The 26,245-nt window shown below is 37.7% G+C and overlaps 2 protein-coding genes across 3 annotated transcripts in view; one reads left to right on the forward strand and one right to left on the reverse strand.

Moving 5' to 3' along the window:
- Positions 1-26,245, forward strand: part of LOC131975753 (trypsin-3) — a 641,927-nt gene that overhangs the window by 216,708 nt on the left and 398,974 nt on the right. The gene's annotated exons all lie outside the window — the stretch shown is intronic.
- ptprub (protein tyrosine phosphatase receptor type Ub) overlaps positions 1-26,245 on the reverse strand; it is a 297,634-nt gene that overhangs the window by 18,099 nt on the left and 253,290 nt on the right. Inside the window, exons 18-26 of one of the 2 annotated variants that reach the window (XM_059338458.1) lie at positions 23,547-23,619; positions 22,845-22,921; positions 18,929-18,946; positions 15,508-15,544; positions 14,519-14,616; positions 7,597-7,713; positions 3,453-3,607; positions 2,293-2,428; positions 472-621 (exon numbers count right to left, since the gene is read on the reverse strand). In XM_059338458.1, the coding sequence (XP_059194441.1) occupies positions 472-621; positions 2,293-2,428; positions 3,453-3,607; positions 7,597-7,713; positions 14,519-14,616; positions 15,508-15,544; positions 18,929-18,946; positions 22,845-22,921; positions 23,547-23,619 (861 nt within the window). The remainder of the gene's footprint in view (positions 1-471; positions 622-2,292; positions 2,429-3,452; positions 3,608-7,596; positions 7,714-14,518; positions 14,617-15,507; positions 15,545-18,928; positions 18,947-22,844; positions 22,922-23,546; positions 23,620-26,245) is intronic. The other variant, XM_059338459.1, reaches the window with a different exon arrangement.

Below are 26,245 nucleotides of genomic sequence, written 5' to 3' on the forward strand. Positions count from 1 at the left end.
TAAGTTAAGAAAATCCATGGCTATTTCACGGGTTTCTGTGAGACCATGTTGCATTTTGTAGTTGTGTCTCTGTGGTGGCATTGTGTCTTTTTGTAGTCATTTTGAGTCCCATAGTTGTTTTGTGTGTCTTTGTGGTCACACTGAGTCTCTTTGTAGTTTATTTTGTGTGTCTCATTGTTTCTCTAGAGTCATTTCGAGACTCTGTGGTTATTTTGTGTCTCTTAGGAATAAAGGTTGTATTATTATGTATACTTACTAAAAGTAACCCTTGCAGTAGAAGTACTAGCAGGTTCCATTAAGGTACATTAAGTAATTTTGTTCATGATAATTATTGAATTGCATTATAGATGCAAATTACAGTGTGTGGGCTGTGCAATTCAAAAGACATGTTTGTATGTTACATGTTATAATAGCTGCATATTTTAACAAAATAAAGACAAGCTTGGAGATTTGATGCAGCTAAAGACTGACCTGAAACTCTTCCCGCAGCTGAGAAGAATTACTCTGGGAATCCACTCGCAGCATCTCTTTGTAAGTGACGGCAAACTCATTGACCAAGATGGCCGTCTCTCCGCAAAGACAGGCCTCCAGAATGGCATCATGGATAAATATGTACTGCTCCTGAAAGGACAACAGATAACTTTTTAATGCAAATTTGAATGTGTGGGCACGCATATATGTACTCTAGTGGGTGTCACATAATAAAACATACATTACAAAGGAGGCAGGTTGAAACAGAAGCAGATTAAGAACACGTGTAGAATAAATAATCAAACAACTAGAGGAATGGCAGAGATTTTTCATAACCTTGTTCTGAATTAAACATGTGCTATAATGTTGGTGGTGTATGAAAGCTGTGGAAAATAAATAAATATTTCTAAGTAAACAAACACATGCGTTTTGCATTTAATTAGAGCACCCCTGCAAATAACTACAAATGTAATAAACAGCTAAGTCAATGTCGGATTTACATAATAAGAGGTGAATATGCAAATAATCTGCACATCTGAAGAACAGCACGTGCCTACGCAGCACAGTGAGACACAATGCAAGTCTTTTCTCTAAAACTATTGCAATGACCTTTACATGAGTCCCAGAGGGGGAGTATGATAATAAACCCCCACCACCTCGCTGTTTGAATTTCCAAACAACAGTAGGGAAAACAAATGTTTAACAACCTGACTCTCCAGAAGTTTTCCAGTGGAAACCTGTTATATATGATGATGACCACTGATGTAACATCCTGAATATGTGTAATATCTGTTTGAACTGCTGCCCTCAGGGAAACGTTATAGTCTAGACGGAATTGTCCAAAAAGTGAAAGTGAGGAGCATTTATGGGTACAAGTCGGGAACTGGCCTACTTTACTTATTTCAAGGGTGCTGAATCCCCCCCAAAAAAATGGTTCCCAAGCGAAATTTTGAGTTTTTGACCTTCTTATTTGCATATCAAAATGGCAGCCGTTGGTCGTTGGACCATTTTCCCCAAGTTTTTTTGTAAGAAGGCAATCAAAGATGAGGAAATTAAGTTTCTGGATCTATAGTCTAGGGTCAGAGCAAGGATATAGTGGAGTCTCTGTCTTTTTTATGTGTGTATATATATATATATATATATATATATACAGTACAGGCCAAAAGTTTGGACAAACCTTCTCATTCAATGCGTTTCCTTTATTTTCATGACTATTGACATTGTAGATTCATCAAAACTATTAATGAACACATGTGGAATTATGTACTTAACAAAAAAGTGTGAAATAACTGAAAACATGTCTTATATTCTAGTAAGCAAAGGGTGGTTACTTTGAGGAATCTAAAATACAAGACATGTTTTCAGTTATTTCACACTTTTTTGTTAAGTACATAATTCCATATGTGTTCATTCATAGTTTTGATGCCTTCAGTGAGAATCTACAATGTAAATAGTCATGAAAATAAAGAAAAATGCATTGAATGAGAAGGTGTGTCCAAACTTTTGGCCTGTACTGTATATTTATATAATTACAGTTTTGTTTTAATGCATACAATGGCACTAATTTGATGGTACAGTGAATGAATGACATGAATATACTAAGTGCTGAGAGAATGAGAATGTATCTTTTCTATTTACTATTTATTGAGATGAGATGATAAGAATGTATCTTGTTATTTACTATTTATTATGCTTTTTTTACCTGAGTGCATTGAATTCGGTTGTATTTCTGTGCAATGACAAATAAAAATCTAATGTAATCTAATGTGTAAGAGCAATGGCTGCTCTCTGACTCATGTATGGATGTGAATGTGGCCTGACCTCCGTCTGGATCATGTTGATGCGTCGGGAGCAGAGGGTTTTGACACAGTTGTAGATATCCACCACGCCTTCACACTCCGCCATGTCCAACATGACATCCAGCACGATGTAGCAGCCGGTGCGGCCCGCCCCCACACTGGCACACAAAGGACATCTTTCATGAGGAATCATGCACAGTCTTCAAGTATTAAATTAACAGATTTTCTCGTTGGTAAAAATGTTTTCTTTTCTTTTTTTTCTCAGGATACAGTGTTCCTCCTCAGGAGCACAAGTTGTAGCAGTACATGATTTAAAAGAGAAGAGAGACTCTCAGTGTACAAGGTAAGGGTCACGTCACAGACACAGGGACAGTGGCGGTTCTACACAGGGGCCTCCAGGGGCCACTGCAAAGCCTTTGCCTGCTGTGGCCCCTGTGTCAAATTAATAATAAAATGAACGACGGAACTATTCTGACCTATTTTTTGTTCAAACAATATCTGCATGTGCACAAAAGGAACCCAGAATGTGTCCATTGTATAATAGTTAAATTGTGCAATAAAAGCTTGTGTGTATATAAAAAAAGATCATTCTCACTATACTGCACTTTCAAAATAAAATAAACGTAATTGTGCACAAAAATGAGAAATGTCATTGTCGTACAAAAATAATTGTTGGTAAGTCTCATTGTTTCAATCAGTGTATTTGTATCTTCCAAATATACTTAAATTAGATTTTTTTAAAAGCTAAAATAAAGGTTTTGAATGCCTAAATATCATCTCTGCCGTTTTTTAATGTGCCCCTCTGATTAAACACTGGCCCCTGCTTGGCCCCCACAGTAACACTGTTTTATTTTCTTTTTCTTAACTGACTGACCGAATTAAAGGAAGCTCTGCTACTGTGAAAATTCTGTGAAAATGAATCTGTTACACAATAAAACATTTGAATAAACAGATTACATCTCACACGAAAGTGTATCTTATCTTTGCATTTGAAAAAAGGTTAACTCAGGATTACATATGAATCACAAAAATAAGGTATTTGTATGCTTCCTCAGCTTCCTCATTCTGCACACTGACGTTGTCCAGGGCCTCCCAAAGGAGAATACTATCTATTACTACACTACTTGTTTGGTTTGGTTTTGTAACAGTGCAGGTTACAGCTGCTGCTCAGCTCCACATTACCTGCAGTGGACCACCACAGGGCCAGCGTCAGGAGGCGTCGAGGCTTTCACTCTCCGTATAAAGGCCAACAGTCCCGTGGCGTGGTAGGGCACGCCGTGCTCCGGCCAGGACGTGAAGTGGAACTGACGCACCTCGTGCTTGGTTGAATATCCTCTCTGTCAACACAAACACATTAGCCCTCCATGTAAAACATAACATTTACATGCCTTGCATGCTAACCACAGTAGCCTACAGGCCCTTTTTACATCCAAGATGTGCACTCAAAAAAAATAACTTGTTCCCAGAACGAAATAAAATTATGGAAATAATTTCCACCTAAATTAAAATGTTTTAATTTAGCGAGAAACAGTTTTGTTGAGTGAACAAAATGTAAATATTTCGGGTCAACATGATGTATTTGCGTTACTGTTACTTAATTACCAGGTCAGTCCAACTAGATTTCTAAGGGTAATTGTAACATACTAACATAATTTTCTTGGGCCATTTAAACTTGTATGATATTATTAAGAGTTACTTTATTTAATAGGGTAGTTACAACTACTTTTTAAAATAGTGAAGTACATGAATTAATGGTGCTGAGCCAACAAAACAAAGCTAGGTTGAAGTGGTTTAGCCTAAAAGATTACCTTTATCATATGAAAATGGACATAATAGCAATTATTCAGGAAATAAATATTTTTTTATGTTCAGCAATTTAACTAGGTTGTTTTAACATAAAGTATTCTAGTACATTTTTAAAATGTTGCATTTTAAAACTACATTTTAAAACTGTTCAACCACAAAACATAATTTTATTTAGTAGAAGCTACATGTTAGACTAATAGTCCGGCGGTTTAGGACCAGATTTGGGAAGAAAGGGAACACGTGGGACAAAAGTACCAAATTATTTCCACATGCTCTCAATCACTATAGGTTTCAATTTTTGTTAGGAGCCACTTCATCAAGATTGCAGATCGGAGATGGCAGCCATATAAAATCTATGAGAACCAGTATATCTTCTAAGCCACTTAGAAGGTCAATCTTAGTGTCAAAATCTACATTTTCTGGGTCAAAGAATAATTTAAAGCTACTGAGAATATCACTACATGATCAAATAGATGTGTTCATTTTGGCCATGTATTTACATAATTATTAGATTCCAAACATTTTCAGCTCAGGATTCTCTGCTGCAACACTTGAAGCGAGTTGCCTACCAGTCTGGGTGAAAATGAACATTTCTATTTGATCAAATAATCATCTAGTGATATTTTCAACAGCTTTAAATGATTCCTTGACCCAGAAAATGTAGATTTTGACACCAAGATTGACCTTCTGAGTGGCTTGGAAGATGTATTGGTTCTCATAGACTTTATATGGGTGCCATCTCGGATCGGCCATCTTGATAAAGTGGCTCCTACCAAAAATGGAAACCTATGGTGATAGAGAGCATGTGGAAAAAATTTGGTGCTTTTGTCCAGCGTGTCCCCTTTATTTAGCTAAGCCGCCTGACTATTAGGATAAGGTAACAGACACCCGGTTTGCTTTTTTTGAGTGTGTCTCCCATCCATTCAGACACATCCGTGAGAGATATGACAGATTTTTCGGTTCAGTGTGAGGACAACCAGGACATTATTTACGTGGGGTGTTAGGTCTTCTAGGACAGTTAGGCCTCTGGGCATCACATGCTAGTAGCAGCTGTGGTGTGACAGACATGCGGAAAAGGAATTACTGAGGCTCTCGGAGCTCAGGGAGGGCTGGGAGGTTTCTCCTCTCTACTGGGAGGCTGCTGCAGTCACACAGCAATTTCTTTCTCTGTGCAGAGATGACAAAGTAAAGCGACGCAAAGCAAAGATTTGTCGAAGACAGAAATCCCAAAAAAAAAAGGGAAGGGAAAGGAAAAGAGCTATGAAAAAAAAACAAGCTGTCACCAGCTCCTAAATTCGTGCCGATTTGAATAAGCAGCAGCGAGCGCCCATGGAGAGCGAATGTGACAGTGTGATGATAATGCTGTGTTTGTGCGGCTGTCACTCCAGCGTTGCTCTGAGCTCCTCCAATGAGAGATCCCCCGGGAGATTGACAGGATGGAGGCCATCGGGGGCACAACACTGTAACAGCCATGTTGGAGAGACGGCAGGGGCCATTCTCATAGCTACTGGTGTTAATTCCTCCCAGTTTAACATGTGGCCCTCACACCCATCAGCAGTAAGTCCTGTCAAGTATCTAATCCCCTCTATTCATCTTCTACTTCTAATTCTAAGAATACCATAACAAGCCCTAATACATGCAAAAGAAGCTGTGCAAACAAGGTAAGATTTAAATCTTAAAATAATTTGGGGGTCGCCAAATCATTTACTGTGTTAAAGTGTTCATGTGTTAATGTGTTTTAGTCTTTTTGGTCACTTAATGTCTTTTTTTGGGGTATTTTGTGTGTGTTTTGGTCATTTTGTGTGTTTTTTTAATCATTTTGTGGTCAATTTGTGTGTTTTTTGGTAATTTTGTGTCTTTTTTTGGTTATTTTTTTTTCTTTTTTTAGTAATTTTGTGTCTTTTTGGGTAATTTTGTGTCTTTTTTTATCATTTTGTGGTCAATTTGTGTGTTTTTTGGTCATTTTGTGTGTTTTTTTTATCATTTTGTGGTCAATTCGTGACTTTTTTGGTAATTTTGTTTCTTTTTTTGGTTATTTTGTGTCTTTTTGGGTAATTTTGTGTCTTTTTTTGGTAATTTTGTGTCTTTTTTTGGTCATTTTGTGTCTTTTTTTGGTCATTTTGTGTCTTTTTTTAGTCATTTTGTGTCTTTTTTTGGTAATTTTGTGTCTTTTTTTGATCATTTTGTGGTCAATTTGTGACTTTTTTGGTAATTTTGTTTCTTTTTTTGGTATTTTTGTGTCTTTTTTTTATCATTTTGTGTCTTTTTGGGTAATTTTGTGTCTTTTTGGGTAATTTTGTGTCTTGTTTTTATCATTTTGTGGTCAATTTGTGTCTTTTTTTGGTAATTTTGTGTCTTTTTTTAGTCATTTTGTGTCTTTTTTGGTCATTTTGTGTCTTTTTTGGGTCATTTTGTGGTCAATTAGTGTCTTTTTTGGTCATTTTGTGTGTTTATTTTATCATTTTGTGGTCAATTTGTGTGTTTTTTGGTAATTTTGTGTCTTTTTTTGATCATTTTGTGGTGAATTTGTGACTTTTTTGGTCATTTTGTGTCTTTTTTTGGTAATTTTGTGTCTTTTTTATCATTTTGTGGTCAATTTGTGTCTTTTTTGGTCATTTTGTTTCCTTTTTTAGGTCATTTTTTCTTTTTTGGGTGATCTGAACTGTGCGTGTGAGATTCTGTTCAGTGGCCCTCACACCCATCAGCAGTAAGTCCTGTCAACTATCTAATCCCCTCTATTCTATATCTTTTTTTAGTCATTTTGTGTCTTTTGGGGTAATTTTGTGTCTTTTTTGGTAATTTTGTGTCTTTTTTTAGTCATTTTGTGTCTTTTTTTTTTCATTTTGTGTCTTTTTTTGGTCATTTTGTGGTCAATTTGTGTCTTTTTTGGTCATTTTGTTTCCTTTTTTAGGTCATTTTTTCTTTTTTGGGTGATCTGAACTGTGCGTGTGAGATTCTGTTCAGTGGCCCTCACACCCATCAGCAGTAAGTCCTGTCAACTATCTAATCCCCTCTATTCATCTTCTACTTCTAATTCTAAGAATACCATAACAAGCCCTAATACATGCAAAAGAAGCTGTGCAAACAAGGTAAGATGTAAATCTTACCTTGTTTGTCTTTTTGGGTAATTTTGTGTCTTTTTTTGGTAATTTTGTGTCTTTTTTTGGTAATTTTGTGTCTTTTTGGGTAATTTTGTGTCTTTTTTTGGTAATTTTGTGTCTTTCTTTATCATTTTATGGTCAATTTGTGTCTTTTTTTGATCAATTTGTGTCTTTTTTTAGTCATTTTGTGTCTTTTTTTAGTCATTTTGTGTCATTTTTTCTTTTTTGGGTGATCTGAACTGTGCATGTGAGATTCTGTTCAGTGGCCCTCACACTCATCAACAGTAAGTCCTGTCAACTATCTAATCCCCTCTATTCATCTTCTACTTCTAATTCTAAGAATACCATAACAAGCCCTAATACATGCAAAAGAAGCTGTGCAAACAAGGTAAGATGTAAATCTTAAAATAAAAATCTACCCTCTCCAAGGCGAAGGTGCGAACTGTGTATTCAGCCAGTGTCTCGGTCTTCAGCAGGCTGATTTTGATGTCACCGTACATCTCGCTGTCATCCGGCCAGTATTTACAGCATTTCACCTGTTTAAAAATAGAGAGGCAACAGAGTTAAATCTTATGTTGACGTTCCCGGGAAAATGCACCTGCAGAACTGTAGCAGACGAATTAATCCGTTTGATAGAGTGTTGTGAATCTCCATTTTTTTTTCTGCAGTTCAAAGCAGAAAACTGCCTCCTGGTTCAACCTCATTTTTACAACACAGAGCAGCCAAATCTCTTCCATTCCCTGATATTCAATCAGACACATTATGCTCATTTTCTTGATTTAAAATTGTATTTTTAGTTTCTACTAACCACACTGTAAAAAATGTATGTAGATTTTATGGGTAAAAAACTGCTAAACCATGACAGTAAAAGATCGTAAAATGATAAATGGGTTAATTCAGTTTCAGTAACAATGAAACACTGTAAATGTAGATATCAGCCAAAACAGTAATTTTAACACTAAAAAAACATTACTCCACTGTAAAATACACTGGCACCGTGTTTGTAACAAAAATATACTGTAATATATCTACACTGTAAAAATGTTTGTAGAAATAACAGTAAAACACTGTCAAATGACATCAGAAATAGGGCGTAAAATTAAAAATTGAATATCACCGTAGTAGACACTTTAATTACCGTAAATCAAAGGATAGCACAAAACTTTATCTTTAACTGTCATAAACTGGAAGAAACGCATAGTTTTGCTGTAAAAATATAACATTTTCATGCAAAATTGATGGAGAAATACCATGATGTGTGAACGAATGACACAATTACCCTAAAAAGAGAGCAGATTGTTTTTACAGTGCACAAACTACTGTGTTACTGTGGGCATTTCTCCATAGATTGAGCATGGCACAAAAAAAACTTGGAAATCTTACTTTTAAAGATGATAAACCTAACTAATGAGAATCAGTAAAGTTAAAAAAAACGTTTGTCCTTTAACACAATTTCCTACTTTTTGTTTTATAGTTTTAAAAAACTTTTCTTTGAAATAAAATACACTGTAAAAAATAATCTGATTCATTTACGGTAAAATACCGGCAGCTGTGGTTGCCAGAACTTCACTGTAAAAATTACAGTGAGTGGGTTTTCTACTGTACATTTAAATGTAAATATCAGCAAAAACTGTTATTTAGACTGAATATTCCCGTTATTTTTAGGGTAATTGTGTCATCATGGTATTTCTCCATTCATTTTACATAAAAATGTTATATTTTTACAGCAAACCTTTGTGTTTCCTACAGTTAATGACAGTAAAAGTTGCAGTTTTGTGCTATTCTTATATTTACGGTAATTAAAAGTGTCTACTACAGTGATGTACAATTTTTAATTTTACGACCCACACTGCAAAAAAAGAAAAGTTGGGTGAAGTCAAAATTTCAAGGCAACAAACTTCGATAAAATTTTAAGTTGGACAATTAAACTAAATATTTTAAGTTTTGTTTTTGAGTTTGCTCAACTCTGAATTTCTCTGGCACGATAGTAACGCCGCTATGAAATGTCAGCTAATGTTGCGACCACAATTTTGAATTAGCATTGATACGCTAATGGCTACTCTTGTAGCTGTAACAAGCAGCGCCGCTAGCATCAGTTAGCCGCTAGCATCAGTTAGCCGCTAGTATCAGTTAGCCTCTAGCATCAGTTAGCCTCTAGCATCAGTTAGCTGCTAGCATCAGTTAGCCTCTACCATCAGTTAGCCGCTAGCATCAGTTAGCCTCTAGCATCAGTTAGCTGCTAGCATCAGTTAGCCGCTATCATCAGTTAGCCGCTAGCATCAGTTAGCCTCTAGCATCAGTTAGCCGCTAGCATCAGTTAGCGGCTAGCATCAGTTAGCCTCTAGCATCAGTTAGCCTCTAGCATCAGTTAGCCGCTAGCATCAGTTAGCCGCTCGCATCAGTTAGCCTCTAACATCAGTTAGCCGCTAGCATCAGTTAGCCTCTAGCATCAGTTAGCCGCTAGCATCAGTTAGCCGCTAACTTTCGATAATGACCGAATTTCACAACAAAGAAATAAGAGTTATCAGAACTATTGTCCCTTGTTGTGAACCCCAACTTAAAGATATAAGTAACAACAACTCACCAACTTGTTTTTGAGCAGACAACTGGCTTCCTTTATTGTGCTAACTTACACTATTGCCCTAAATGTCAATAATTTATATTTCCAAGTTTTACCAACTTAAATCACTGTTTTAGGCCAAAAAAATACAAGTTGGCTTTTTTGCAGTGCATTTCTGATATCATTTGAAGGGGTTTACAGTAATTTCTGCAAACATTTTTTAACAGTGTATAATCCAATTGTGTTCCTCAATTTAACCTTCTCAGGCTTGAAGTGCCCAATTTTCCAAAAGTCTCCCTCTTAAGGTGCAATTTCTCCAAATCTCCCTTCTCTTCTACAGTTTCAGTGCATCTAAAGGAAAAACCCAGATGAATTACTTCCATTAAATGTGTTGCGAGTCAATTCAGAGCTACTGAACGATGCTGTTGGGGTGTTTTAGGTCGCTGCACTCACACTGGCAATGTCAACTTAAATAAATAGCGCTATCATACCATCAATCCAACCAGCCAATGACAAGGTTAAACTGTTGAACAAATGACACGAGATGCTCTGTCATCTTTGCTTATGAACAGATTGCAGATTTAAGTTGCCGTTTATTGGATAACTCTAAGTGTCACCCTTACACCTTTCCCTAGAGCAGCTATTCTCAACCTTAGGGTCGGGACCCCAATTGGGGTCGTGAGATGGTTTCTGGGGGTCGCCAAATCATTTTGGAAGTCAGCTCTGTCTCCACTGTGTTAAAGTGTTCATGTGTTAATGTGTTTTAGTCTTTTTGGTCACTTAATGTCTTTTTTTGGGTTATTTTGTGTGTGTTTTGGTCATTTTGTGTTTTTTTTTTTATCATCTTGTGGTCAATTTGTGTGTTTTTTGGTAATTTTGTGTCTTTTTTGATCATTTTGTGGTCAATTTGTGACTTTTTTTGGTAATTTTGTTTCTTTTTTTGGTTATTTTGTTTCTTTTTTTAGTCATTTTGTGTCTTTTTTGGTAATTTTGTGTCTTTTTTTAGTCATTTTGTGTCTTTTTTTAGTCATTTTGTGTCTTTTTTTGGTCATTTTGTGTCTTTTTTTGGTCATTTTGTGGTCATTTTGTGGTCATTTTGTGGTCATTTTGTTTCCTTTTTTTGGTCATTTTGTTTCTTTTTTGGGTGATCTGAACTGTGCGTGTGAGATTCTGTTCAGTGAGCGGGGCCGCGGACAACATGCATGTTAAATTGGGGGTTGCAACTCAAAAAGGTTGAGAACTATTGCCCTAGGCTACTTTTAGATCTGCAGAGTCCTTTCCATCACATTTAAATTTTTAAAAGTATACTATGCAGGATTTTCTTTGGGAAAAAAAACAATGTATGAACTCAAATAAAAACTATCACTCCTAATCCTCACTTATGACCCACAAGAAGTATGTATCTGCAGACACCCTTTTGCTGTTAGAACATTTCTGGGCATCATCTTTCATGAAAAAGCTACAAATATAGTGTATACAGCACTGAAAACCCCCCACAAACATAGTAAAACAAAAACTTGTTCCAAATGAGACAAATCTGTTGTTTTGCATCATGTTTAAATGTTGTGTTTACAAACTATAATTGACAATTCCTGCATAGCATGCCTTTAAGCATTCAGTTGAGCAGTAAGCTTTCAATCATTATGAAAAAAACATCCATTTGACAGAAAAAGCAATAAAATATAACCGTCTTAAGTGATAAATATATATTTAAAAACAACCCCTATGGCACTTAATTTGATGTTTATGTAGAAAATGTACGGAGGTTACACTTCAAATGCTGTGGAAAGAACAAAAACAATGTGTTCCTTTGCTGATATTGAATCTTTGAGGGCAAAATAAAGAAAAGCACAATAATCACATAATGGAGGGAAGCATAATGAACAGGAGGGTTGCAATCTTTTTCACCAACAACAGGCACAAAGGAAGTCTTTTTTTTGTTTAATGGAGGTGTTATTTGGATTCAGCTACACAGACCAGTTCTCATTTGATGACTGCTCCCACAATTGTTGGTATGGACAACCAAATTGGACGTAAGGCTACTGTGAGAAAAATGGTGTCATTTTAACCATCCACTGACTAATATGTTTGTCTTGCCTGGACCAGAGAAGGATATGGTGCTTAGAGCAGCATTCATATACTACAGATGAGGTGGATAATAACATACGACAGTAAAGCCATTAAACCTGTGTAGTCGTGAAGTGTTTACAGTCATGGAACATATTATTAGACCCTTGTTTTCTTTTCTTTCTTGTTTTTTTTGTTCATTTTAATGCCTGGTACAACTAAAGGTACATTTGTTTGGACAAATATAATGATAACAACAAAAACAGCTCATAAGAGTTTAATTAAGGAGCTGATAATTAGTCATTTCCTGTGGAGTTCTTGATAATGATTATGGTTACTATCAAGAAAACCATGGAGAATGCCTAGATATAATATTTCATGACTGTATACAGCAGAGGTGTCAAACTCTGGCCCGCGGGCCAAATTTGGCCCGCAGTATAATTATATTTGGTCCGCAAAAAAATATACCAAATGATAACCAGAGCTGGCCCGCCGGTATTGTACAGCGCAAATAATACTACAAATCCCAGAATGCTCTGCTGGTGTTTTGGCTTGAACACAGTAGATCAGTGTGTAGCAAACTGAGCAACAATTAAAGTTGTCTTTATGCACTTTTTCTTGCTAGTCCAAGGCTTGAATGGTTGCACATTCATTGAAGGATATTATTATTAGTCATTTGGTTTATTATTGTTATTTTATTCTCACATTCATATTTAGCCTGTGGAAAAAGATTACTGTTAAATTGAAATTTAAAGAAGGCCGCATATAAAATAAAGGGACATACGATTATTAAATTATTTAAATTTTATTTAAGAAATGAATGCCATTGATGTGTTTGTTTGTTTTATTTGATATTCAATTTTGCATGTTTGCAATATTAAGTTATATCAAGCTTTGCTTGTTCCATTTCGTTTGAACTTGTTTAGGTCCGTTTTTTTCAATAAATATCAATGTTGGCTCGCGACTTTGTCCAAGTTTTAAATTTTGGCCCACTGTGTATTTGAGTTTGACACCCCTGGTATACAGGGACCTATAGATATGTGGCTCAAATATTTTTATGCCTCACATTAACAGCACATTTATAGACTCTATAATCATTATGGTCATGTAAATATCTAGAAACCAACATTGCAAGTCCATGGTGTTTTCAAAACAGACACAACGAATAATAATCCATGTAACAAAACTTAAAAAATGCATGTGCAGACTGAATGTGGATGCTACACTGACTTGAAATAGCAATAATGGTGCTTTTTTTATTCCAACTCTGTGCCCTGAACCTCTGTTTTTGCACTATGTAACTTTGGCAAACTGCCAAGAGAACCAACATAGATTCCGCTAGGATTGAGGTCAAACTGGATCATATTTTAGGGAGAAAATTCTCCTAAAGTAAAGCTAAATGCAAACTGCTGCTCAGTAATCCGTGCTGCCAGGACTTGGAGCTTGGAACACCAGTTGGTGTTTACGCCATTAGCACAGGAGCTTTGGACCGCTGAGAGGAAGAAGCTGCATTCATATGCAGACATCTGCTGATTGATAGAGATTTGTTGTAAACAAGACGGCATACAGAAAAGGAAGTCTTGACCCAGATAATTCTTTATCCTAAAATACACAAGTTATATTTATTCTGTATCACAGGCTACTAATCTGACTTCAGTCAAGCACACTGCAAAAAAGCCAACTTGTATTTTTTGGCCTAAAACAGTGATTTAAGTTGGTAAAACTTGGAAATATAAATTATTGACATTTAGGGCAATAATGTAAGTTAGCACAACAAAGGAAGCCAGTTGTCTGCTCAAAAACAAGTTGGTGAGTTGTTGTTACTTATATCTTTAAGTTGGGGTTCACAACAAGGGACAATAGTTCTGATAACTCTTATTTCTTTGTTGGGAAATGTGGGAAAGCAGTGAAATTCGGTCATTAGCGAAAGCTAGCGGCTAACTGATGCTAGTGGTGCTGCTTGTTACAGCTACATAACAGCCATTAGCGTATCAATGCTAACTCAAAATTGTGTTCGCAACATTAGCTAACATTTCATAGCGGCGTTACAATCGTGCCAATTCAGCACATTGCAGAAGTTAGCAGAAGTAAGGATTAAAAGTTATTACAATGTAAAATTATAAGTTAGTACAACTTACAGTTGAGTTGACAACAATCTGAATTCAGAGTTGAGCAAGCTCAAAAACAAAACTTAAAATATTTAGTTTAATTGTCCAACTTAAAATGTTATCGAAGTTTGTTGCCTTGAAATTTTGAGTTCACCCAACTTTTCTTTTTTTGCAGTGCATGCTTTATGCAATAATTCAAACCCAGAATCACTATTATTCATGCTGCTGAATTGTCATCAAACCAATAGTTATTGGATACACATGTAGCAAAAACAAGACTGGTATTGATCTTCTTATTCAACTTTCAGCAACAAAAAAACCCCAAATAAGTGTATTTCCAAAAATTTCGAACTATTCCTTTAACAGTTGGGCTCTCAACTGCTTGTGATTTCACATAAATGCAGAGCATCCTCACCGAAATGAGCAGCTTTTAGGCTGCAGTCTGCATTCACAGCGAGCACCTGTGATATCTATACTTATCACACACATAAAAGCCTTTCATATAGACACCAAAATGTTCCCTTGTGGTGAATGTGGGATGTTTCTAAGCACTGGGTGGTGACAGGAGGGGGAGAAGAAGGGGGGGTGGGGTGGCACATCACTTACCCTGCCAACCTCCACCAGCTTAGTGATCATGACGATGCTGAAACAATTTTCCTGCCACACCATCCGCCAAAAATCGTACAGAGTCTCCTGCTTGGGTCCTGGTGGGAAGAGAGAAGAAATCACAGAGGAAAGGGACAAAAATGGCAGCATCAAAGCAAGCCCTGCTCAATACGGGACTACTTGCTGTTGTGAAACCACAAATTATTGCGACCCATGTGTCCTTTTTCAGACAGCAGGGTACTGATCTTTCAAGATTGTGTTGTCAATAAAGTTATTGGGGATTCCAGGCAGAAAAGGAACGGGGTGACGGGTGACAAAACAACAGCAGTAGCTGGCGATGAAAGCCCGGGGGACCATCAGTCACTCATTGTCATCTGAGCGGGAGACGTTTAGGAAGCGAGATACGATTTTTAAACAAGGATCACGTAGGAAAGAAATGCTCAAAAACATTGCTGACGTCTTTTTTTTCTTTCTTGCTGGTTTCATCTCTCTAACAGAGGGAGAAGAGGAGGTGCTGGTGCAAGATAAGCAGATGAGCAGACCTTGGGTGACTTTGTGATGGGAGCTCCCAGGAAACTGACACTCCTTAGGGTTTTAGAAACAGCAGAGGGACATTTTTAACACAGTCCAACTGTCCATCAGCAGCGACTTTATATTTGAGCGACAGAGGGTGAACGAAAGGTTCTCTCCCCGACAATGAACACGCCGCTCGGCATGTCACAGAGATTGAAAAGCTGTAATTAATGTGTTTAATTATTCACCTCTGCTCATGATTAATTCACGAGCACAGCCTTCACGGGTTGGTAGGCACACTATCACCTTTGGATTAGCCATAGAGATGGTTTTGGCAAGGGACTGTGCATGAGTAGGCTCATTGGTTAGATCATCTTCAATTTATTACACAGCGACAAAAGATACTCACTGTCCCGCATGCACACACACACACACACACATAAACACACACACCATAGCCTTGCTGGGATACTCACCCTGAGTGGCGATGAAGTGGTTGGATCGATGGTAGCCCTGAAAGAGAGAAGAGGGATGACATGCTGAGTAAGCCATCTGCGCCTCAGGCACAGCTGTATGAGGGTGTCTCTCTGTCTGTCTCACCCTTTTACCTTGTTCTCTGCATTCTGCTTTCCTATTTCACCCATGAACTGCACCTACTGAATAACTATCCAGCATATTTTTTGACCTATTGCTGACTCCAGACCATCTCTTTGGCCTCACAGACTCCACAGAGGGTTTGTGGAGCAGGCAAGGCCACACATGATAAATACTGCTTCTTGACAAACTGCTGATAAATCTGTGAAAAGTGATGCCGACAATGAGTCGGGCTAGCTGACTGAACAATAACTGAATCCCTCTGACAGTTTAATAAAGATATGATAAAGAAACTAAAATCGCACACTCTTCAATTTCAGGTGTCCAATTTATTTATCAAACTCCCTCTGAGAGTGTCATCCCATGAAGACAATCTGTTTCTTATTCAAGATGCAATATGCACTATTTCTGGGATGATGTTTTTTTCCAGTTTTTTGTGTCTAAGTGACTAATGGGGACAACAACTTTTGAAACTGGTCAAGTACCGATGCAGCCGACAGACTTGAATTGTAATCACATGGGAAAACTACACTGCAAAAAAGCCAACTTGTATTTTTTGGCCTAAAACAGTGATTTAATTTGGTAAAACTTGCAAATATAAATTTAGCAGAAGAGTTAGCACAACAAAGGAAGCCAGTTGTCTGCTCAAAAACAAGTTGGTGAGTTGTTGTTACTTATATCTTTAAGTTGGGGTTCACAACAAGGGACAATAGTTCTGCTAACTCTTATTTCTTTGTTGTGAAATTTGGTCATTAGCGAAAGCTAGCGGCTAACTGATGCTAGCGGCTAACTGATGCTAGCAGCTAACTGATGCTAGCGGCTGAATGATGCTAGCGGCTGAATGATGCTAGCGGCGCTGCTTGTTACAGCTACAAGAGTAGATTACATTAGCTGACATTTCATAGCGGCGTTACAATCGTGCCAGAGAAATTCAGAGTTGAGCAAACTCAAAAACAAAACTTAAAATATTTAGTTTAATTGTCCAACTTAAAATTTTATTGAAGTTTGTTGCCTTGAAATTTTGAGTTCATCCAACTTTTCTTTTTTTGCAGTGTATGCATTGTCAGTGTTAGTATCTAACAGTACAGGCAATGCAAAGATTGAAATGTGCCAATGTTAAATTCTTGCACATGTGACTGCAGTCTATATGAGTTGAAATGAGCTTTCAATGTCAACTAACTTGCAATCAAAAACCGGGTCGATAAAATCAGATATTTGATCATATGACCTTAGAAAATTCTGCCAGTTGTTGAATGTAATTGTGACGTTGAAAACAAAAGTCTCTTGAATCAAGGGTTTGGAGAATCCTCCTTGTCAATGTACAGTCATGGAAAAAAAATATCAGACCACCCTTGTTTTCTTCAATTTCTTGTTCAAATTATTGCTTGGTACAACTAAAGGTACATTTGTTGAGCTGGTATCTAGTCATTTTCCATGGTTTTCTTAAAAAATAACCAACATCATGAACAAGAAAACCATGCAAAATCAGAATATCAGCTCTTAAAAAAACTCTAATAAGCTATTTTTGTTGTTATCATTATTTTTGTCCAGACAAATGTACCTGCAGATGTACCAGGCATTAAATGAACAAGAAATTGAGGAAAACAAGGCTGTTCTAATAATTTTTTCCATGACTGTACTTCCACTAAAAGTTGTTTTTGCCACTAACAGGCTCAGCTTGTTATCATAATTGTCTGGCAACATGATGAAAAGATGAAAACTCACATGACTGTAGCTGAGACACGACGGTGGGAAAGTGAGTGAGAGTTGGAGAGAGGAGTGCCTGTAACAGTTGGACTACGGCACCTTTGTGTTATCTAAAAGATTTCTGATAAAAACAATGGTGTGTGTTTGCTAATTGTGCCAGCAAAATGTTGAGAAACACTTGGTGTGGATGGTAACTAACACTAACACGATACAAGGAGAAACAAGGCAGGATAACAGCATCTTCTTCAGCTTTCCAAACTGTTTTCAGACACTTATAATAACAATAATAATAATAATAATAATCTCTGTGAGACTGGGACAGACACTGACTGTCATGGCAAACAAAAGAAGCACTTTTTATATTGATGCTGTTCAATTGCCCTTGTAGCTCGGTTGGTGGCTGTTTAGAGAGTCATTTTAAAAATTGTTGTCACTTAGACACAAAAACATGAGAAAATAGGGTCCAGGTTGAAAAACACATTTAACCAAAATCCCATTTCTTTCCCCAGAAAACATCCTCCATGAACTCTTTTTTCACAAGTCAAATGTGTGGAAGATTATCATACACAGGTTTCACATAAATGCATGATATAATCACCAACATTAACAGTTTCCAAGGCAAAATCTGATACATACAGTGACGTATTCTGAGATCCTTTATATCAAAGGATGAGACAGCCTTTGATATAGATGACAGACATGTTCATACGGTGAGTATGGGGTGAATATGAATGAACACTGAGATGTCACCTCTACAGCCTTGAGGGGAATAAACATGACAAAGACCACCTGAGGGACTTTGAAGCATGAACACTTTAAGGACGAGCAAACCGTTCAAAGGAAGTCCTGAAAATAAGCACTGCCTTTCTATTCTTTGAGGGTAAAGGAGACACCTGTCTCCGAGACGCAGCCCTGTGAAAACACATTGTGGTTCACTGTTTGTTGTCATTATCCGGGGGTAATTGATGCCCCAATTACCTGACATGACTCTATGGTGATGAGAAGGCAGGTCAGGAGTAATCGGAATAAACTCCCGATTTCATCAAATCAGCATTATGGGGCAATCCACGCTGATAACAGTTTTTTTTTTTGCGGAGGGCATCTTCCTAATATGTCAATTCTGTCCACGTTGCAGCTGAAATGCTACTGAACTGAATTTCATCTGGTCATGTACTCTGGGACATGTTTGAAATGGAGATGGATGACCAGTGCTGTGAGGACCCTGCTATCCACAATTCCTCTGGCCCCGGCCTGAACACTAGCAGCAATGCTACCACTCCTCCACTTAAAGACGGTCGTCATAGCAACTAAACTTCCTGAGTCTTGGCCACTTATGAGAGCTAACAAAGACAGCAGGGTCCTCTATCCGGAGAGGACACATCTCCCTGTGTTCATTTAAAATCATTAGCTAAAAGGGCATGTTTTTTGGGAAGGGAAGGGGAGGGGGGGGTTGTCAAATGTGCACAAACCTGAAACACACTGACCTTTGAGCATTTGTGGATAGAGGATAGTGGAAAGAAAATAAGGGAGAAGGTAAGAGAAGAGGGGGGGAAGAAGAGCGATGGCAGGCAGAAGAACGAGCAGTGAAGTACTTACTTCCCTGTTAATCCGAATCTACAGGGTCCAAGGTCGAGGAAGTGGGGAGGGGAGTAGAAAAAGAAGACATATAGGCTAGTTAATGAAAGAAGCTTTTGGTAAGTAGGAGTTATGGTTACAGACAGGTGGGAAGAAGTGTGTGTGTGTGTGTGTGTGTTTATATCAGTGCAGCAGGACTGGGCTTTATGTGTCAGAGAACAGATTTTCTGGGGGAATTTATGACCTAAGGCCATGGTTTTTTTTCCCATTAAATTTATGGTTTGCTGTTTTTTTTTTCAAAAGGAAAATTACTTTTCCTCCCTATAAATCTGCACTAGGGATTTTTTTTATTATGGAAAAAGAGAATTGGATGTGCAAAATCGGTGGAGTTCCCCTTTCTTGACAAAATTAAATATTCATGACTGATTTAGCAACAATCATGGCTGGCATCCCCCTTTTTTCCAACTGAGCACCACCTACTTGCAAACCAGTGAAGAAAGGAAAAAACTGTCTTAAACTGAAAAAATGTTCCTGTCGTTTATGGTAATAGGCTGATTGAGAGAATGGGTTTTTAAGGTGAGTGACAAAGTAAAATGTTACCATTATATTTATATGTAAGTATGTAACAGCATGGCACTGAGTGTGATTATATGTCTGCGTCTATAGCCCCTTTCACACATGCACTGCAATTTTATCCAGACAATAATAATACTAAAACCCCTTTTCATCCAATGCAAACCTAATTCCTTGGCTCAGCTGGTGCTAGTGCTGCTTCACAGTTGGTTCAACTTGCAAACCTTCTTAAAACCTTTTTGCTTTCCCACAGACTCGAGAGCCACTAGTTACATAACTGTATATACGCCTCTACTCTCTGCAAGCATTAGAACAACAATGGCGCACTACATTGTCGATCTAAAAATGTTGCGAGTCTACATTGGCATCCAAACACGACGGGTCAACACGTTTTTTCTGCTCGTCTTCAATACTCTGGACGGGCATTGCATTCTTATTAACACAGAGCGTGTGATGTTAGCCTTTTTGTTGTAAGCTAGTAACGCTAGCCCGCTAATGCTAGCCTGTATCAATCGCATTGCAGTTAAACAAATCAAATCAATGATAGACATTTCAGTTGGTCACGATAATCTTCCTCAAGCCCCTGAAGTAAGAGCTTCGTGGTTAGAGACCAGCAAAGAGTTGGAACCAGTTTTACCTGGCCGAGAGCCGGTTCTTGGACTGTCGAAATGTGAGGAACTGGTTTGAGATTAGGCAGGGTGAGGAAGAAGGGCCTTTTTGTACAGAAACGTCTATCTGGAGTAGGGGTGTGCCATATCATATCGTTCACATCAATATCGGTATTATTTTTTTCATGGTTAAAAGAAATGCATATCATGATATTGGCAACGTTCCTACTTCTTGATGTAGTGGTTAAAGTTGTTTTGATCACAAAAAGCTACTTACTCTCTGTCACTAAACACATGCAGCTTTCAAAATAAGAGCACAGTGTGTCAAGAGAATCCACCACAGAATTTACAAGAAGACAAAATAAGATGCCTTAAATAAAACATACAAAAACCTTTATTCTCCTTTATAAAATTTCATTAAAATATGCCCCCAGAACCCCTAAATGTTTTTTTTTATTATGCGCTCATACACAAGAGTCAAGAGTAAATGTTTTTTCTATTTGGCAAGTGTTGAGATTTGCACTTCACACTACATTTTAGATTTTTATTTATTTATACAGACTAAAGAAAACATATTTTCTATATCTTTTTAAGTATTTCCTAATATCGTCAAGAATATCGTTATCGCAAAAATAGCCTGCAATATCGTGATATTCCTTTAGGGCCATATCGCCCAGCCCTAACCTGGAGAGGCGATGAGGGTAAGGGCCGACACCGGACGCTTCAGACAAAGGACCAATCGAGGAACGGCACCTGTTCATGACCAAATTATGACCTGAAACAAAATGCTGCAATTTCCACAGCAGACTTTGCGTCATATCCTGCCTCCTGCACGCTCTAACCAGGCGCGACCTGCTCTAGCCAGCAGAGTACGTCCAGTCTGTGTTAATGTGTTCGACAGGAACTATCAGCTGCTATGTGCTACATGTTTGAAAGGGCAACTCATTCATATTCATATGAGAAAACAGTGTGTTTTAGATTGTGAGGCCATGCTACACCTGTCAGTAAGACTCTGTTTCTCTTCAGAAGCAGGTGGATGTAAATCACAAACAGCCATGACGCACTGGGCTGCTCGACATTTGCAACTGGCGCAGGAGGCTGTCAAACATATGCAAAGTTCTGCATCTCCTCCAGCAAACAAACACTTCAGCTTAGCAAAGACTCAGGCATTAAATGACAGAGGAAGAGGAGGCACAGAGCTCGTGCTTCCTCACCTGTTTTAAAAGAGCAATAATATTTCAGAGGGGAGTAAAAACTTTTCCATTTAACCTCCGGTGAAATAATCACAGACTGTCCAAAATATGCTTCGCTGTGGCTAAGTAGTTACCATCCAGCTTGCCGGGTCAGCCTTGTCAGGGAGTAACATCACTGACACTGACACTGTAGTGGCTGCTGAGTGGTGTTTTCCCTCTAATGCCTGCACCTCTCTGCCCTAAACGCTAATGGAGACCCTCACGATAACTACAGTCCTAACAGCAGGCCAGGTTTTTAATGCCCTCTCATTGTAATGAACTCTCTAAAAGCATCTCATCACTGGCCGTTCTCTACAGAGAAATAAAAGAGAGGGAAAAAAGCCCTGCAGTGTCAAGCAGTTTTGATGATATAATTTGGCCTAAAGGAGGTATCCATCTAAAATCAAGTCAACCTATGCATCTAGTAATTTCCCTCTCACCGACAGAAATGTTATTATATATTCTTTGGAAAGATTTTGACAGAGACAGAATTTTTGAAGCCCTTATCAGCTGCAAACAGAGTACATGCCTCAACTTCTTGCCGAGTGCCGTATTTACTTTACTGTAGTCCCAATGAGAGGTGCGCAGAATAAATCTTGCAAGATAAAGAAATCATATCAGATTGCCAGACTGCCTTGACTTGACATAACTTAAATGAAACACCTGAGAAGTGTGACAGCAAATTCGCAGGAGAAGTTTATATCTACAAGTATATCTGGTAGTCAAACTGTATTTCTTTTCTTTTTTTTCCAAACTCCAGGTCAATTTCTGTTACTGTTTCCATCTAAACTTGCACTTCTACTTTTCCGAACACAGCCTACTGTAGTTTTTAAATTCATAATTTGAACTTTTTGTTCCTTTATGAATTCAACAGACTTTTTCTCGCCAGTTTCTTAAAGAGGACAACATGTAAAGATACAGTTTTTAGTTTCCAGGTCAATTTCTGTTGTAGGTAACTCTACTGTTTCCATCTAAACTTGCACTTCTACTTCTCCGAACACAGCCTACTCTAGTTTTTATGAATGGGAACATGTATGGATGAGACTGTGTGAGACACATTAGCAACATATACATGTATTTCATATGATTAGTGACAATGTTACTGTGGCACTGCATGTGTGGTAGACAGTTTAGGTGAACAGTGGAAAAGGATCAACTCCTCCCGGCCCATCCGGAGATTGAATAATATCAATCATGTCTATTTAATTTAGGGGGATTTTGTGGCATCTTACAGAAAGGTTCATCTCCTCTGCAAGGCATTAAATGCATTTATTCCACTCTGTTTTAATAAAAGCAAGAGCAGTCTGGGTCAGGGATTCAATGCAGCAATTGACAACCATGGCAGCTGGGAAAAAAATCGCTAGGAAGGGTGTTTGATTGGATGAAAGCTTCCAGGTGAAAGTGGGCCAGCAGACTGGTGAGCTTACAGGAATGAGAGAGATGGACTGTGGCTCTGCAGGGTGTGAGAGACTGACTGTTTGTATCCCATGTCAAACAGAGGCAGGAAAACGGGATTAGACTTACATCAATGTAGTTAGCGTTAATGTAGTCTGAGTTGGGGTCTCCCAGGAGGGGGTGGAGCTTGACTCTGTGGCGGTCATCTGAGACAGAAGAGAATAAAATGACTGTTGAATACAAAGTTCCCACAATATTTGAACCTGGTTGCACAGGAATCCGTGAAATAGCCACGGATTTGCTCAACTCAAAATCCGTGGAATAGCCACGGAATCACTCAAATTTCAGTGAAACTGACACGGATTTCGCTACAATGCAAGTTAATGACAGTCATATCCCGTGGCTATTCCATGGATATTTGTTCCTATTGGTTTGTTCCAAGTCACGTGACTTTCAAGGTCCAAGAACAAAAACATGGCGGACAGTTCTCTCATTTTTAGTGAAAAAAATCCATATTTTGACTTAGTTTCTGCATAAAAATGGATTTTGATCACATTTCTAGCGAGAAATATATGTTTTATTTTCTAAATCTTCACTCAGTGAATGTACAAAATCACTTTGTATGTTGGAATAGCCACGGGATATGACTGTCATTAACTTGCATTGTAGCGAAATCCGTGTCAGTTTCACGGAAATTGGAGTGATTCTGTGGCTATTCCACGGATTTTGAGTCAAGCAAAATCCGTGGCTATTACACGGATTCCTGTGAGACCATGTTGCAATATTTTCTGTTATTTTTTAGACAGGATAAAACTGATTCTGATGACTTACATCCCAATAAGGTATCATGCCTTCCTTTGGTCTTGTCCTTCTTCTTTGTGCAGTCCCAGCCATCAAAGAAGCTCTGCAGAGAAAAAAGAGACAATTGTAGATTTCAGGAACAGGGCCTCTCTTTAATAACCACTGAAATATCTTAGATCAACGTTAATCAAAGATTCAACACAAGTTTTCTTTGTTTTACGCGTTATATGGAAAATGATGTTTCATGGCTAGCATGATAAAAGCCTATCAGCACATCAGGAATGTCTGAGGAGATCAAAAGCTATTCGTATGGAGAGATTTAATGGATTATGCATGAAATGTAATTAAACAAAACAGCGCCACAAGCATTATATATTCCTTGTCTGATCCCAAAGCCTCCATTTGTTGCACCTCTACTTGTCAGTTATTATGTTTAAGCATTCAGAACTATGCAGGAGTTATTGCGTACTGCATAATGGTAGTTGCATAACACACAAATTGACCAAACAGCTATTATCCAGCTGTAACTACGCACAGCAGGTCTGTCAAACTTCTAAGCATGCCCATGGCTAAATAATAATATGAAACAGGTTACTTGTCAAGTTTTTATATACAAGGAATTTGCCATAGTTTGGTGCATAATGATCGCTGTTCAGAAGGTCACCCACTCACACCCCATGACATTACATAACATGTTATTGATCCAGGGACCAATAGGATTTCAGCAATTGAGTGTCTTAACCCTTTATCAGGCAAAGAACTATATTTGGTAACTTCAGGTAATATTTAGAGAAAAAAGTTGCAAATTTACTAGATTAAAGTGGCAAATCTACAAGAAAAAAAGTTGCAGATTTAAGAGATTTAAAGTGGCAAACCTGCTCGAAAAAAGTTGCAGATTTACGTGAAAAAAGTGAGAAAAAAGTAACTTTTTTCTCCCAGATTCACCACTTTAAATCTCATAAATCTGCGCATTTTTTTATTGTAGATTTGCCACTTTAATCCAGTAAACTTTTTTCTCAAAATATTATTTTCGTATGGTTTTTTTTACACATTGTGTAATATCCTCCAATATTCTCTAGGGTTGAAATTTGGAATTTGCAAGTATTTCAATGAGTGTCCTATTAAGGGTTAAAGTGGTGAATCTGGGAGAAAAAAGTTGCTTTTTTCCCAGTTTTTTCTCTTCTCGTTGGCTTTTAACACCACGTAGAGTGTTGATTTTATGTTGTTTTTATGATTTTATGATTTTTTGTTTTTATTGTATTCATGCATATTATATTTTGTGCGGGCAGTACATTTTACATTTTATTTTATTTATTTTTATCCCATTTTTAATTTATTTTATCTTATTGCATCTTACTGTTCTATTCTATTGTTTTGAGTTAGCATTGATATGCTAATGGCTACTCTTGTAGCTGTAACAAGCAGCGCTGCTAGCATCAGTTAGCTGCTAGCGCCAGTTAGCCGCTAGCATTAGTTAGCCGTTAGCATCAGTTAGCCGCTAGCATCAGTTAGCCGCTAGCATCAGTTAGCCACTAGCATCAGTTAGCCGTTAGCCGCTAGCATCAGTTAGCCGCTAGCTTTCGCTAATGACCGAATTTCACCGCTTTCCCGCATTTCTTAACAAAGAAATAAGAGTTATCAGAACTATTGTCCCTTGTTGTGAACCCCAACTTAAAGATATAAGTAACAACAACTCACCAACTTGTTTTTGAGCAGACAACTGGCTTCGGTAACACTTTACAATAACCATCTAAGTGATGTTTATAGATGGTTTATAAACCAAATCATTATTAACCATTTACAAAATTCTATGCATATTTAATCTTTAAATGTTTTTAAGCAATTTCTTAAAGGCATAAGAATAATTTTGAAATCATTTACATACTTAATATGGTGTTAAAAATGTTATAATGAGAGTAAAGCTATTAATAAACTAATAATTATGCTTGTTTATGGTAATCTATTTGACATTTATAAATTATAGTTCAACATTATTACATTTTCTATTCACCATTCTAAATGGCCTATATACGGTTTATAAATGATGATTAAACATTAATAAACTACCTGTTTACCATTCATAAATGGTCTATTTACCATCTATAAATGATGGTTATTGTAAAGTGTTACCCTGGCTTCCTTTGTTGTGCTAACTTACATTATTGCCATAAATGTCAATGATTTATATTTCCAAGTTTTACCAACGGAAATCACTGTTTTAGGGCAAAAAATACAAGTTGTTTTTTTTTTTTGCAGTGTAGAGCGTGTAGATGAATCAGTGCATGGTGAGAAGACTGGTAATTAGAGTGGAGGCAGGAGGAAGCGTCTGCCACCTGCTTGGTGGATGGCTGCTCAGCTGTATTATAACACATCATTCTCAGCAACACTTCTCCTCATTCCCTATCATCCACCTGTCTGCATGGACGCACTGGCGAGCGCTTACTCTCACACGACGTCATAAGCCACTTTTAAGCATCCACTGTGGGGCTAAATTAAGTCTGTAAACAGCGCCTTCAGATCCATGAACAAGAACACACACACACACACTCATACCAGTCGACCCCTGTGGTTTTCAGCCACTAGGGGAATTTGGTGAAACTCTGCCCAAGTATGCATGCTGAGCAGGGGATTACAACGCTGTTCTCCCCACAGAGCCAAGAACCAGCCAAATCCTGCCTGGGATTACACCTTCCTCTTCACTTTTACTTCATCTTTCCATGCACACTCTC

Source organism: Centropristis striata, chromosome 8 (assembly GCF_030273125.1).
Source record: "Centropristis striata isolate RG_2023a ecotype Rhode Island chromosome 8, C.striata_1.0, whole genome shotgun sequence".
Taxonomy (NCBI): domain Eukaryota; kingdom Metazoa; phylum Chordata; class Actinopteri; order Perciformes; family Serranidae; genus Centropristis; species Centropristis striata.